The sequence below is a fragment of the Chelonia mydas genome, chromosome 12, assembly GCF_015237465.2.
Source record: "Chelonia mydas isolate rCheMyd1 chromosome 12, rCheMyd1.pri.v2, whole genome shotgun sequence".
In the NCBI taxonomy this organism is placed as follows: domain Eukaryota; kingdom Metazoa; phylum Chordata; order Testudines; family Cheloniidae; genus Chelonia; species Chelonia mydas.
The window spans coordinates 7,449,470-7,465,830 of record NC_051252.2 but is presented as its reverse complement, the minus strand read 5'-3'; the positions used below and the strand labels follow the sequence as shown (position 1 = coordinate 7,465,830).

At 45.9% G+C, this 16,361-nt stretch overlaps 1 protein-coding gene across 7 annotated transcripts in view; it reads left to right on the top strand.

Annotated features, from left to right (window-relative positions):
• Window positions 1–16,361, top strand: part of CPNE2 (copine 2) — a 153,407-nt gene that overhangs the window by 62,197 nt on the left and 74,849 nt on the right. For 6 of the 7 annotated variants that reach the window (XM_007070575.4, XM_043525982.1, XM_037878210.2 and 3 more), the window contains exons 3-4: window positions 441–620; window positions 4,708–4,782. In XM_007070575.4, the coding sequence (XP_007070637.2) occupies window positions 441–620; window positions 4,708–4,782 (255 nt within the window). The remainder of the gene's footprint in view (window positions 1–440; window positions 621–4,707; window positions 4,783–16,361) is intronic. The other variant, XM_037878209.1, reaches the window with a different exon arrangement.

The window sequence follows — 16,361 nt, the reverse complement described above, 5'->3', positions numbered from 1 at the left end:
ACCTCTGTTCTCCAGTTTTGAATCCCATCTCTCATGTGCTGAGTACTCAAGTCCAGGCCCATGGACTTGCGATGTATATCCTGAATGCTGTGTGTTTATTTTGGACATTGATTCTGTAGCTGGTTAATAATTGCTGCGGGGTTTCTGAATGGCAGGGGAGCACGTGCAAGGGCTTGTCTACACAGAGAAACTCATTCGGATTAAGGTAGGGCGTGAATTTAAAGTGGAATTGCTATTCCTGATTAACAAAGTGGATTAAGCTTTCAGAGTTAGGCACTTTTATTCCGGAATAACAGCATCCGCACAGAATAAGTTAGTAAGGAATCGTTAGGAATAACTCCCTGTGTAGAAAAGCCCTACGTGAGTGATGGGGTGGATACAGCGTGTACATATCTGGTAGACCTGTTGATCACTTGCTCAAACTCCTTCTTTAATTGCAGATCGACAGGACAGAGACAGCCGTGAATAACCTCAACCCAGCCTTCTCCAAGAAGTTCATCGTCGATTACCACTTTGAAGAAGTGCAGAAGCTGAAGTTTGCTCTCTTTGACCAGGACAAGTCGAGCATGCAGCTGTATGAGCATGACTTCCTCGGAGAATTCTCCTGCACCCTGGGCATGGTGAGTCTACAGCAGCGCTGCGCCCCAGCAGTTAACAGTCACTTGTGTGGCTCCCTCAGTCAGAAGGATCCCTTACACCAAAAATCACGGCAGTGTTTAGGTTACTCCCAGTCCCAAAGGAGCAGTCACTTACCCCAGGGCCATTACATCTTAGATCTCACGAAAGTCAATGCTTGCAGCCAGTCCTATAATAAACTATCTTAAGATTTATTAACTAGGGAAAGAAAATAAGACAGTTATTTACAAGGCTTAAGCAAGTGAACATACACACACAAATGAAAAGGAGTATTTGTGGCACCTTAGAGACTAACCAATTTTATTTGAGCATGAGCTTTCGTGAGCTACAGCTCACTTCACGAAAGCTCATGCTCAAATAAAATTGGTTAGTCTCTAAGGTGCCACAAGTACTCCTTTTCTTTTTGTGAATACAGACTAACACAGCTGTTACTCTGAAACCTGACACACAAATGAGTTAGTCTTAAGTTCTAAAAGGTAATAGAAGCTTCTATAATAAGCAAGCTCTGTGTGTCCCTTAGGGCTAACCCAGGCTAAACACTGGGGATTTTTTGCTTCTGCCTAGAAAACCTTGCCCTCAAGAGCCCAAGCAGCATAGAGATAGTTTCTTCTTATTCGGGATTTTTATTCCCTTTCTCTGACAGGCCTTCTCAGATGATGGAAGGGAATTAACTTGCATAGTTCCTCTTCATGGGGGACAGGAGAGAGCAATCAGCAAAGTCTTTCGTCCTCTTTGATGTTCCACAATAGTTTGCCTGGCATTGATGGACCTTTTCTGTTGGGCAGGAAGTAACACCTTCTGCTGGAAGGTGGCATTTCACACTAGTTAATATCTTTCTTCTGTTTACAGAGGACTGCCATGCAAACACTTAAATATTCCCTTTTTTACGTGGGCTACAGATGTTATAAGAGAGATTAATGCATGCAGCAATTTACAAGCATTTCATAAAAGTCTAATCACTAAACACATTCTTATAATTCTAATACCTATCTTAACGATACTAACACGCAGATGAGCCAGACCGGTTCCCGCTGTGTATTTGTCAGTGTTCAGTTGAGACCTAGCGGCCTTGGCATGAGCTGGCACCTGGTTTGCCAGCATCGCAAGCTTCACATCTACCTGCTGTAGCCTGGATTGTAAGCTCTTTGATGGCAAGACGCCTTTTCAATAAGGCCAGGTTTACACAAGAGCAGGTTTGCTGGTATAACTCTCTAAGCTAGCAGGGCTTGCCAGTAAACAGTTTATACTCGCAAAAAGGGCGTGTGCCAGTATAGTTTATACCGGTTCGGCAAGTGAAATAAGTTACACGGGCAAAAACACATTGATGCTGGATAAACCTGACAGAAATATTGCAAAAAATTGCACCCTGGCCACGTAGCTATCTCGGCAAGGGTTTCTAAAGTCGGCCTGGCCTACAGATACAGCAATGCGCACAATGGGGCCTTCATCCCTGATTGGGGTTTGTAGGGACTACAACAGTAAATATAATTCCGCTTGAAGGGTGACATCAGACCAGTTGCTTTCCCTTTGTTCATAGGCACTTTCACTTCTTAGTGCTGTTTTTCTGTTCCCCAGCAATGTTTCAAATACCCCCTCCAAAAAAAAAGCCACCCTGTTTTGCTTAGATTCCCATGAAAACTTTTCTCTTCAGTTCTGTCAAAGCCTCTTATAAAGAAAAAACGCCCGACATATTCAACACAAGTGACTCTGAGCTCCAGCTGATGTTCTGATTAACTAAGGTCAGTGATTCTCAAGCTCTTTTCCCTAACGGGCCCAATGTTACAATGAAGACGTTTTGGATCACCCTTCCCTCTAGCCATAAAGAGAGGGTTGCAACAAGGCTGTGAGCTCCTGGCTTATGCCGTGCCCAGGTAACTTGGCTGTGTGTGTTCTGCACCTGGTGGATTAATGCTGGAATCGAGCCCCCTGACTGGGGCGTCTTGCTGGAGCACAGTTGCTTTGTGGCTCTTGATGGTCTCGCAGTGGACAGCAGGTTGTTCCTATGCTTCGCTGTGATGATCTGGCAGCCCAGAATAATCCTGAGGACAAATTGGAGTGATGACACTTGCTTTTGTGTAACTGACTAGACAAGGTGCAGTGCAGTGGAGAATCAGGCTCACGGACTCAGCTGAGGGGGGTGGTGGCTTCTTTCACTGGATTTTGATCACTGCTTTTTGCCCTTGTAGGGTTTTATTAAACCTGCCCAGTTTTGAGGTCCAGGTAGCTATTAGAAGGGACAGGAAGCTTCCTTAGGTACAGATAACCTGGCTCTGGAGAGCCACTAGAAAAAGCATTTGACGTCCCCTTTTAATTTCACTTTTGCATCAGAGCTCTGTCAGATTAGTTTGGAGTGTATTGTTGCACCTCATTAATTCTGCTGCTGGATTTCATTCCAGGACCCCTAACCACCTCTGCAGCCATGCGAACTAAAAGTATGAGGCATGATCAAATCTCATGCTTCAGGGCACAAACAGACAGCCTGCCACGGTCAGGAAGGAACTTTTAACCCCCGATGTGCAGTGCTATATAAATGCCTAGTTTCACTGAGGTTTTTTGTCTGTCTCTGAAGCAATGGCTTTTAGCCAGTGCTGGAGCGAAGATATCAGACTAGCTGGAATGATGGCCTGGTCCTGAAAGGAAAATCCTGTAATCCTTGATACGATGAGACCTGGATGTGACTTAGGCTATGTTTACACTTAAAACTGCATCAGCACAGCTGCAGTGCTTCAGTGTAAACATTCACTACAGTGACGGGAGGGGTTCTTCCATCACAGTAGTGAATCCACCTCCCCAGGAGGCGGTCGCTAGGTTAATGAAAGAATTTTTGCATTAACGTAGTGCTGTCTACTCTGGAGGTCAGGTTGCATAGCTGCATCTCTCAGGGGTGTGGATTTTTCACCCTGCTAGGGGATGTAGCTATGCTGACGTAAATTTTTCGGATAGACCAGCCCTTATTGTTGCCTTTAATGTCTCCTTCCTCAATTAGAGGAGAAGTCTGTCTTCCGGAGGGGGGAAAGCATTTTCTGTGAGCTCTAGTGAGAATCTGTGATAAAATCCAGTTAGACCTCTGCCACCATCTCTTATCTCATCTGGGTGGAAAATGCTCTGGCCTAGGATCGGAGCTGGAAATTGCAGGAAAGCACTTTAACTAAGTGAATTTTCCCTCTGATGCTGCTGCTAGTGCTCAAATTACAGATGATGCCGTATTGCAGCTAAGTAGATTGCAGAAGGTTATTTCGGCTTCCGAATGGCTGTTTTCAGGCTTCTTAGGAAGAGAACTGGGAATTATACACTATACATCCACTTCATAGTAGGATCAGCGCTGCTCCTCGTGGGGGAGCCGCTGAGGCAAAATGCAAAGTGCCCCTGAAAACTACAGGAGTTTGGGAATGTCCAGTATTCTGCAGGTTTGGGCCCTTAGGTAGTGAGGAAATCCGTCATTAACAGAAGAGCAAAACTGGCAGAGAAAGGAATTTTACTGTCATGCTTCTGAGAAGTTATTTAAAACACAGAGGGGGAGTTCAAAAAGTAAGTGTGTATCCTAAACTGGTGCAAATCCCTCTAGCTCCATTGACTTCAATAGACCTGTGCCCACTTACACTGGCTGAGGATATGACCCATAGTTTGAATTGGATACGGTGTTCTTTCACTCGGCCTAAAGTGTTGGGTAGGATTGCTGTGCACCATTTACCGGCTGACACATTCCACCATAGAGACAGCTGCATTTTGAGTGGGGTGAGCTTTTTCCCTGAATATATAGCTTAAAAACCCAGTCTTGTGAGCTGCCAAGCACACTCCATTAGACTTCAGGAGGGGCCAATGGTGTTTTGGATAAAACAGGAGCAAGGCCTGTGCTTTTAAATAGCTTTGGAAAGGAGGAACTTGATGCAAATGTGCTTTGGTGAGGATGGTGACATTAATCAAGTACTGTGTCTCTGTGTCCTTTTAAGGTACGTTTTGAAAAGGTGCATCTGTGAACATGTCACCGGAATTAGCTAACTTAGGCAGTGACCAATTCCTCCTCACTTTGCTTTTGATCATTTAGATCTCTGGTTTTTGTGGCTTCCTTAGATTGTCTCAAGCAAGAAGATAACAAGAACGCTACTTCTGGGAAATGGGAAGCCGGCTGGAAAGGGGATGATAACGGTACAGTTACTGATTTATTATATATATTGTGTGTGAATATAGATAATAGACACAGTGTGTGGTCCGCTTGATAGTACACTGGATTGGGACCCTGTAGACCTGAGTTCTATTTTCTGCAAGTCACTTCACCTTTCTGAGCTTCCGTTTCCTCTTCTAGCTTTTGTCTATTTAGATTGTAAGCGTTTTGGGGTAGGGACTGCCTCTTGCCAGGTGTTTGTACAGTGTTTAATACAATGGGCCCCTTCTCTCAGCTGGGGTCCGGGGGCACTGAAATAACAAAATCTAATCTCTGTGTAAGTACTGAAGTAATATGCTTTTCTTGTCAATGCAAATGCTCTCTCCAAACCTCCCTGAAATAGACTGAGATAAAGGGGTTGATTATATTCTGCTGCTGATAATCAGTGGTTTTATTTGTAGTAAGAGGCCAGGCCTTACAACTTAGCAACAGGTCTCTTAGCAACAGCATCTCTCGCCTGATGTACAATCCCCCACGTGGTGGCTTTTCCATTGTTGGTATGTTTGGCAATCTTTTCTTTACATGAAGAGGGTAGATTTAGGTCTGATTTTTTACCTCCTCTCTCTTTTCTAATATGAACAGTCCCAGTCCTTTTCATCTCTCCTCGTATGGAACAGCTTCCCTACCCTTAATCAGTTTTGTTGCCCTTCTCTGTACCTTTTTCATTTCTCAAGTATCTTTTTTGAGATAGCCTGACCAGAACTGCAGGCAGTATGCAAGGTGTGGGCATACCATGGATTTATAGAGTGGCGTTCTCATGTTTACTGTCTTATTATCTGTCCCTTTCCTAATGGTTGTTAACATTGATGGGTTTTTTTTAACTTCTTCTGCACATTAAGCTGATGTTTTCCGAGAACAATCCACAATGACTCCAAGATCGTTCTTGAGTGGTAACAGCTAACTGAGACCCCATCATTTTGTATGTATAATTGGGTTTACGTTTTCAAATGTGTTGCTTTGCATTTATCTACACTGAATTTTATCTGCCATTTTGTTGCCCGGTCACCCAGTTTTGTGAGATCCCTTTGTAACTCTTCACAGCCTGCTTTGGACTTAACTATCTTGAGTACTTTTGTATCATCTGCAAACTTTGCCACCTCACTGTTTGTCTTTTTCCAGATCATTTGTGAATATGTTGAACAGCACTGATCCCAGTGTAAATCCTTGGGGGACTCCACTATTTACCTCTCTCCAGTCTGAAAACTGACCATTTATTTCTACCCTTTGTTTCCTGTCTTTTAACCAGTTACTGATCTGATAGAAAACCATCCCTCTTATCCCATGACTGCTTAGTTTACTTAAGAGCCTTTGGTGAGGGACCTTGTCAAAGGCTTTCAGAAAGTTTAAGTACACTATATCCACTGGATCGCCCTTGTCAGCATGCTTGTTGACCCCCTCAAAGAATTCTGATAAATAGGTGAGGCATGATTTTCCTTTACGAAAGCCATGTTGACTCTCTCCCAACAAATCATGTTCATCTATGTGTCTGATAATTCTTTTCTTTACTATAGTTTCAACCAGTTTGCCTGGCACTGAAGTTGCCAGGATTGCTTCTGGAGCCTTTTTAAAAAATCTTAAAAAGGCGAAAGAAAATGCAATGGGAAAATTAATGAGCAATACCTAATTCACATGTCTTTCCTGATTAAATCTCTTTCCACCCCTGCGCTTGGCACTTACTTTGGAAGAATTGAGCCAGATTAAAGGGTCACTTGTCAAGTTTAAAAAAACACATTTGTTTCAAAAAATAATTCCTTATCTCTTGCTAAGACCTTGGATTACTAAAACTGAAAGGGGTTTAAATGTCTAATTCACTCTGTACAATTTATGTAATTTACTATTTTGCATTTAAATCCGGTTGGGCGGTGAAAATAGACTAATTAAACTTAACTTTGCTTCTAGTCCTTTCTCTTTCTGGTTCTCATACATAATGCTGCAGTGTTTAAGCAGTGTTTAAACAGTGTTGCAATGTTAGCATGGCAAACACTGGAATGCAATAATCTTCCACATAAACAGTAACATGAAAACACCCTACTGTGTTTGGCTCTGGTAAACGTAAAGTTTGGACCAGTGGTGTCCCTTTAACTTTTTAAAGAAAGTATTGTTTCTGTAAAAGTGGTGACTGCATTAGAAGTGAGATGTTAATGTCAAATGCTGGTCCTGTCTCTTTGGATTTTCCCTCTGTTAATTTAAACTCCCCCACCACCACGTTTGTGGGGATTGAATTTGGGATCTTCAGCACAGGTGTCTTCCACTTAAACTAAAGGCTGCTCTACACTAGAAGCCCTACATCGGTGCAGCTGCACTGCTGTAGCGCATCTGGGGAAGACGCTCTGTGCCGACGGGAGAGGCGGCATAATAAACCCACCCCCACGAGAGATGGTAGCTATGTGTGCGAGAAAAGTTCTCCTGCCAACATAGCACTGTCCACACCAGCGCTTAGCTTGGTGTAATTTACGTCGCTTAGGGGGGTGGCTTATTCACACTCCTGAGTGACGTAAGTTATGCCGAAGTATGTGGTAGTGTAGACCTGGCCTAAAGGATTAACTCTGTTAGCAGTAGTAGGCTCTTATCCTCTGGGCCAACCATGAGGAGGTGACACAGAACCCTGAGCCAGCATGTTACGTGAGCAGTAGGTAGTTGCTTAGCGACCAGGTGCTATCTACCTGGCTTTTACTCAAGCATGAGGTATATCCCAGGTATCTCTGAATATGGGTGTTTCTTCTACCGGGTTCCGAGTCCCATATGTCTGGGTGTTCCTAGGGAGATGGAGAGCAGTTGTCTTTAATGGAAGATAGAGCAGGGATATGTTAGTGTCTGTGCTGAAGCAGCTGGCTGCTCCTTTTATTCTCGGAGCTCTTGGTCGCTGTCTGGGAGCTCTTTCTGTTTCAGTCCTGCCAGCCCTCCCGCTGCTCCTCTGGGTTCTGTGTGCGTCCGTCCGAGGGTCCCCTGCCAAGTCTGAATCTCCACATTCCTTTCTGCCCGGCTAGGCTGGCGGCCCTGCTGGCTGCGTCCTTGTGCAAATGAAGCCCATGCGAATGCACTGTGCTGTGGAGGGCTTTCGTCTCCCTTCCTGATCAGCAGCTTGAAAGGAATGGTTGAATATGTCGGAAGAGATCTTCATCTCATAGAATCATAGAATAACAGAGTTGGAAGGGACCTCTGGAGGCCATCTAGTCCAACCCCCTGCCCAGAGCAGGACCAATCCCAACTAAATCATCCCAGCCAGGGCTTTGTTAAGCCTGACCTTAAAAACTTTTAAGGAAGGAGATTCCACCACCTCCCTAGGTAACCCATTCCAGTGTTTCACCACCCTCCTAGTGAAATTTTTTTTCCTAATATCCAACCTAAACCTCCCCCACTGCAACTTGAGACCATTATCTCTGCCCAGATCACCCGCCGTGTGCGCAGCCAATCGCCAGTCCAGGAGTGGGGGTAGGGGATGGGTAAGTAAGGTGGCTATAGAAGGTCCACTGGCAGATGGCATCACTTAGTTATCCTGAGTGCTTCAAACGTTCAAAGCATGGGCCCAAACGTTACACGTCCTCCATCTCATGAGCAGTTATTTACCCCATGTTACCTATGGGGAACTGAGGAACTTGGAGTTTAAAGACGGGGTTTACAGAAGCATCTCAGTGACTGAGGGGCACAGTCCCCGTTAATTCACACACTTCCTGAGCCATTCTCCACTCTTGGGAACACACCAGCATCCTCGTAATACCAGTGCCACTGCAAAGGACGGGAACTTGTGCTCCTAAATCATCACGTAGGTGCTTTTGAAATGTCCACCCCTAGTGACTTGGTCAATGTCCCGAGGCTTGTCAGCATCAGAGCTGGGAACTCTCGGTGTCATGAGTAGAACTGGCTGCAACTTGGGATTTTTGGTTCCTGGGATATTTCAAAATTTGACTTAGTTCTGATGTGGAGCTGTGGATCCTGTAATCCCATGTTCCCTAGGACTCCACCAGGAAGCTGGGCAGGGTTCTCTGCAAAAGTCCATCGAACTTGAACCATTCTCGCAAAACATTTCAGGTTTGACAAACCAGCGTTATCCAATGAAAGTGTTGTCGGAAAATTCCTGGCCAGCTCTGCTCACGAGTGATCTGGTTGGTTGAGTGCAATGCTGCGATCGTTCTGTTTCCGGTGTAGTCGTTCACGGGAATTGTGCTTTTTTTAACTTTGCTTTCTGCAAGCAGTTGAGAGTGGGTGCTTCAGGTTTGCTTTCCACGAGCTTTTGTGCCAGCAATACCCAGTGGAGACACTCGGGGAAGGCAGACGCAAAGGGAGCGCAAATACGACTGGAGTGACTGATTCCAACGTTCTAACAAATATTCATAGGAAAATGTTCATTCCAGTCCAGTATTCGTGCAGGCCTACTGCTAAGTGTATATCAATTGCGATTACCTTCTAAATAGCTAGACCAAAGGGCCGCTGACAAGGATCCGGCCCTTTGAGGTTTTTGTGGAGGGGAAGGAATTTAATGCCTAAATCATGTTTAGAGTAAATAGAGAGATTTAGTTAATTAAAGAAGCTGCTTTAAAAAATAAGTGTCCCATGTGTGATAAGGTTGACCTTGGAAACCAAAGATTTAGGTGTCTGTTGCAAATTGTTCGTTGACAAAGCCCCTTCCCTGTGTTCAGGGTGTGGAAGAATTTCCAGTGTGTGTGGGTGACGTTGAGAAGCAAAAGGAAGCTAGTGGAGGTATGATGCGTGAATCTGATGGGAAACCTTCTAGCAGTGTGTGTTGGAAGGAGATTTATTTTAATGTTGTGTTTGAGGAGAGTGACTGCAGAATGTGTCTGCTGCTCTATTGTTCTGGTAGGTCTAATTAGGAGTAATGGATAAAGGTTCACTTACCCTGAGCACCAGAGCTGGGTTTTTTTTTAAAAGTATCCAAAGAGAGCCAGCCCCATCCAGCAAGGGTCAGGTTTACACCAAGAGCAGGCATCACAAAAAGCACTGCTTCTGGAAAAGTCCAAGACTGACCTGCCATGGAGACTGGAATCCCTTAGAGTTGTGGGCCCCATCTGCTGCCAGTGCTGGGTACCCCTCATGAGCGACCAGAAAACTTGGATCTCTAGGAGAGTCCAGTCTGTGCTTTCGCTAGCTCAAAACTCACATAAATTATTGGTTTTTAAAAGAACCAGAACAAGAGGCCAGTCTGGCGTGTGGCAAACAGAACCCCCAGCTGGGGTGTTACATCAGCACTGTATCGTACAGCAGATCCCTTCTCCCAGATGACTGTAAGCAAGTTGGACTAACACGTCTTACCAGCCCGCGTCACCAGTCCGGTTCAGGCTGGGTTTATTCCCTGTGCTTTTCCTTACTGAATGAGACTCTACAGTTCTTGACTTAGCGTTGATCTGGAATAAGTTCAGTGCACACTCCCGGTAGCTCAGCGCAGAGAAATACAGAGTGGCGTTTGCACGCTGATCTGTCCTTTTGATTTATTCTTGCTGCTTTTGGGAAGAGCATCTCTGGCTGACGCATCCCTGTATCTTGTGCCTCATGGATTGTCTCAAACTGGGCCTAATACATTGTAGCATACTGCCAAATATGGGACTGAAATACTCTGACCGGTACCTCTGAATTGTCTCCTCTTGGCTGGAGGCTGGTGTGGCCGGACCGTCGGCAGCACCGGGGCTGCAGGTGTCGGCGTTGCTGCAGCCGAGGCACGTGAAGCCCCAGAACTGAGAGCAGAAGCCGCCTACGTGGGTCGTCGCTCCTGGGGGCCAGGATGGGGAGGAGAAACTTTCAAACTGCCCAGCTGTAGCAAGCGGAGTTGGCCGGGGTGCATCGTGGTCTGTTCGGGGCGTCTGCATGGAGCCAGGATCTCCTCCATCACTTACCGCTCATGGGGAGTCCGCCTCCTCCCGTTCACAGTGGGAGGTGGTGGCTATTGTGGCTCGGAGTGAGGCCTGAGCAGGGAAAGTGGAGGAAACTCCTGCTCCGGTTTTCCAGCCAAGGCCCCTGAATCACTTGCGTTGCGCCTGTGAGTTATTCACTCCTCTCTGTGCCCCCTTTGCTTGCCCTTCCGTGACATGGCTCTCAAGGAAGACCACAGCTACCATCCCTATAACCCCCCTCAGCTAACATGGGCCCTCGTGGAAGGGGCTTTTTCTAAGTCCTTTGTGACGGCTTTGCAGGTTTTCCGGGTAAGTGAAGGCTCCCCGTGAGCCTGCTGCTTCGGAGACCCCCAGGGGGATGTGCAGTACCCAGGTCACTAGCGCTGCTGCGCGTGAGTCCTTAGAGCCATTCAGAACTGGGGTGAAGCAACCTTCTCTGACCCTCCCACTCTCTAGAGTGAGTCACTTTGCCAGCGACAGACTCCCCATAGGTGCTGGGTCACCTACTCTCTCCTCCCACTCCTGTTAATGAGCCAGTGACCTCCCTGTCCCCAACATTTGGCCAATCGCTCTTTCTTGGGGTGCTAAGTCTTTTCAACCAGAGCGTCCCTCCTTTGAATACAGGGGCCAAATTTCCAAGGACCCTTCTTTGAAAAACGTATAGGTGGATCCACGTGTGCCTACAGAATGGGCAGTCATGGGAAAGGGGTAAATTCTCCCCTAAGCTCTGTACAATGCTTGAAGCTTGTGCCAAGGGTTTCGTACCACAATCGGGGCATGGACCATACTTCCAGCTGGAAGACCATCTGAATTTGTTTGTAGGTAGGGGGGTTAATTATGTGGGGTTTTCCCCAAGCACGGGCAGGGAAGAGGTGTAAAATAATTTCAGTCCCCAAAGTCGCTTATGCAGCTTAACTTCTTATCCAAGGAGATAAGGCTGCCTGGTAACAGAACCTCTCTGCGGCAAAGGTGTGTGCTTCCAAAGCAGGAGCAGTGGCTTGTTAGGGTAATAGTCGCAGTGCTTTGAGTCAGGCTTGGGATGGGCCCAGAGCGAGCGCAAAATGAAAGGGGAATGTGGAGACGACAAGCGAAAGATACAGCGGGCTCGGGAGCAGCTGCCATTCCCACCCTGCTGCAGCATCTGTGTGCACGGTATCAGGCCCTGCACACTGCCTTCCTAGGTCTTAGCCTTATTAGCAAAGAAATGAATGCTATACAGCCTAAATTCCAGCCCCAGCCTTGGCTTTGTGTCCCTCCTGTAGGGCCTTCCATGCTAGACTCTTTTTAATCTTCTGCCCACCATCATTATCCCCACATTAGAGAGGGGAAGTAACTTACCGAAGATCACACAACACATCTGTCACCGAGCCAGGACTAGAACCCAGGTCTCCTGACTCTCAGCCTGATGGTTTATCCATTAAGGCATGCGGCCTCTTCTTAAAGCACTATCTTTAGCCTTCAGCAGCTTTGCAGGCTCCTTACTTATAGGCGTGACCCATTCTCCTTCTAGCTCTGGCCCTTGGACATTGCATGTAGAGGGCAGATAGTGACGTATTTGGTCCTGAGAAGGGTGACAGATAATCGTGAGAGAGCAGCCCTGCGCTTAGCATCTCCTCCCTGGAGCTGCAGGCAGCCTGTTGTAACGCACTAACCAACAGCGTCTTGGTGCCCCTCTGATGGCCAGACCGCCTACAGAGATCAGCATCTGTTGTCACTTCCAGATATAGAGGCCTGGTTCTTGAGCCATTAATGCTTTTAAATCCAGAGGTCCTGGGTTCAGTCCTTGCAACTGACCCATCCTCGGGTGTCTTTACACTGCGAAAGACGCCAGCCTTGACCGTTCTGTCCATCCTCCGTGAAGCACCCGGTCTCCTGTGTGCTTCCGCAGTGAAATCTTCACTTCTGTGCTGGGCCGTGCCGGGGCCGTGTAGTCCCCTTGAATCACACACAATACGTTTTGTTATTAGGAAGTTCAGCATGTGCCATAATACAGTCAGCATCGCCCTAAGCGTGCGTGTTGCCTCTGTCTCCTAGAACAGAGGTCTATACTTCAAGTGCTTTGCTCGAATAGTTATTCAGAGGCCATAAATGATACTCTAGCCCAGCTGTCCGAAGAGACACGACAGGCTTTAACTCTCTCCTGCCTCTGCATTTTTCTGAAGCAGTGAGTCCTCTGATTGCTCCTTCTGATGAAAATTGTCCCTTGATTTCCCAAGTTTCGTAATGACCTAGATGTGATTATACTTCCTCTTAAACACTCACGCAGGGATCTTGCACCAGGGAACGCTCTGAAATATTATCGTACTAATACAAATCAAAATGTGTGTATTTCTGCCCTTCTGAGTTCCCCGGAGCTTGAGCGTCTTCAGCTGCTGTTTCATCCCCCTGTGTTCTGCCACGGCCGCCCGCCGCAACACCAGGAGTTTGTCGTGCCTGGTAATACCCTCTGCCACACATTGGCGGTGGCGCTAGGCAGCAGGATGCAGGGGAAGAGGATGGGTTGGGAGGGGGACAGCTCTTAGAGGAGGATGAAACTTTTAAAAAACAAAACCAGCAGTGAAGTGATTTGGACAATCGCTGGCAACATAAATGACTTTATATTTTTTTGTTATAAAACGTTCCCTTTCTTAAAATACCAAGAAACACATTAGAGCATATTCCAGACAAAACCAGCCCACTGGTGTTTGGCAGTGAAAGCCATTTTGAAGTTTATAGGAGGGTGAAAAATGCCTCTTTAACTCCTTGTGTGCTGGGCTACATTCATGGCTGGTATAAATTGAGTAGCAACAATGGATGGTTTTGGCCCCTGGGGTCAGATCCTCAGCTGGTGAAAATTGGTGTCCACTGACTTACAGTAGTGACAGGTCTGTCCCGTCGTATGTGATAGCCTCGTAAACTGAAAGCAGGTTAGAAAGTTTGCCTGTGAGGAATCCAATTGATCTAGCTGGGAGCAGGAACTGAACTTTTGCATCAGTTTAGACCTCTCAAATGCTGGGATGATGAATGGAAATGCAGGTTCTACCCAAAGTCATAGATACGGTTGGGTAAATAATTTGCATTTGCAGAGAAGACCCAGTCGGGCTTAACTTTCTAATGTCTAGGATCCTTTTGTATGACATTAATGAAAGACAAGGTGGGTGAGGTAATAGCTGTTACTGGACCAACTTCTGTTGGTGAGAGAGACAGGCTTTCGAGCTTGCACAGAGCTCTTCTTCAGGTCTCTCTCACCAACAGAAGTTGATCCTGATGTAGAGGCTGGCCCCGGGTTCCCCTACAAGTCACTACTGGAGTGGCACACTAGGGATAGCCCGTTTAGAGGCGACTGGAAGCAGACGTTGATGTTACCCCAGAAGGGGGGAGAACTTCAATGTGACTTAGCCGGAGGGCTAAGCCATGAAGAGAAAAGAGCTGCAGCTCCTGGCGCATGAGAAGCCATGGAGTAAGTGAGGGGAATGATGGGCTGAGTAACCGCAGGAAGTGGCATCAGACCAGATGGCAGAGCTAATTCCCTAGATGAGCCACAAGGAAGCACCGTTAAGCAGTTAGTAGAGGTGATCCCGTCACAATACCCCAAATTAAAAAAAAAAAAAACATTGAGGACCAAAAAAGTGCAAGTATGGTTAAACAGCAGAGCAAAAGAGGCGGTTAGACATCCTTTAAAAATTGAAAGTCAAATTCTACGGAGGAAAATAAAAAGGAACATGAACTCTGGCAGGTCAAAGGTAAGAGTTTAATTAGGCAGGCCAAAAAAGACTTTGACAAGCAACTAGCAAAGGACACAAAAGCTAACAGAAAACTTTTTTTTTTTAAGTACATCAGAAGCAGGAAGCCGGCCGAATGATCAGTGGGGCCAGTTGACAATCAAGGTGCTAAAGGAGCCCTCAAGGAAGATGAGACCATTGCGGAGAAGCTAGATGAATTCTTCGCATTGGTCTGGAGAGGATGTGGGGGAGATTCCCACGCCTGAGCCATTCTTTTTAGGTGATCAATCTGAGGAACCGTCTCCGATTGAGATGTCAGTGGAGGAGGTTTTGGAACAAATTGATAGATTAAGCCATAGTAAGTCACCAGGGCCTGATGGTTGTCACTCAAAAGTTCTGAAGTGACTCAAATATGAAATTGCAGAACTACTAACTGTGTTAGCCTCTGTACAGATGACTGGAGGATACCTAATGTAATGATTTTTTAAAAAGGCTGCAGAGGCAATCCTGGTGATTACAGGCCAGTAAACCTAACTTCAGTACCAGGCGAAATGGTTGAAACTATAGCAAAGAAAAGAATTGTGAGACACATAGACGAACGTGATATGTTGGGGAGGAGTCAACATGGCTTTTGTAAAGGGAAATTATGCCTCACTAATCTATTAAAATTGGTGGGGGGTGAGGGGGGGGTCAACAAACATGTGGACTAGGTGATCCAGTTTACACAGTGTATTTGGACTTTCAGAAAGCCTCAGCATATTCATAAATGCTCTGGAAAAAATGATCTTATGTAAACAGTGAGGAGGCAAAGTTTGCAGATGATATAAAATTACTCATGATAGCTAAGTTCAAAGCAGACTGCAGAGAATTACAAAGGAATCTTGCAAAACTGAGTGACTGGGCAACAAAATGGCAGATGAAATTAAATGTTGGTCAATGAAAAGTAATGAACATTGGAAAACATAATCCCAACTATACATACAAAATGATGGGGTCTAAATTAGCTGTTGCCACTCAGGAAAGAGATCTTGGAGTCGTCGTGGATAGTTTTCTGAAAACATCAGCGTAATGAGCAGCAGCAGTCAAAAAAGCGAACAGAATATTAAGAACCATTAGGAAAGGGATACATAATAAGATAGAAAATGTCATCATGCCACTGTATAAATCCATGGTACGCCCACACCCTGAATACTGCATGTGGTTCTGGTCGCCCCATCTGAAAAAAGATAGGTTAGAACTGGAAAAGGTACGGAGAAGGGCGACAAAAATGCGTAGGGGTATGGAACAGCTTCCATATGAGGAGAGATTAAAAAGAGCGGGACTGATCAGCTTAGAAAAGAGATGACTAAGGGGAGAGATATGACAGAGGTCTCTAAAATCGTGAACGGTGTGGAGAAAGTGAATAAGGAAGTGTTACTTATCCCTTCACATAACACAAGAACCAGGGGTCACCCAATGAAATTAATAGGCAACAGGTTTAAAACGAACAAAAGGAAGTACTTCTTCACACAACACACAGTCAACCTGTGGAACTTGTCAGGGGATGTTGTGAAGGCCAAAATTATAGCTGGATTCACAAAAGAATCTGATAAATTCATGAAGGAGAGGTCCATCGATGGCTGTTAGCCCAGATGGTCAGGGACTGAACTCTACGCTCTGGATGTCCCTAAACCTCTGACTTCCAAAAGCTGGGAGTGGACGACGGGTTGATGGATCTGTCGGACGATAGGGTACTGGGCTGGATAGACAATTGGTCTGACCCAATATGTCTGTTCTTATGATGATAACCAGCTCCGCTTGGCTCAAGCCCTACAGAAGTTCCATAACTCACTGTTTTTATTCTAATCATTTTGGGAAGCAAAGGTTGTTGGAGAAAAAGAGCTATTTTCAATGTCACTTTTCCAAGGCTAGGGCAGGAGGCGAATTGAGGGGGGAAATGCAACATATTGCCTTGATGCCAGCGATGATATTCCCATGGAATTATTTTTCTTTCTACCAGTTTGATTTCACAGAAGCTTT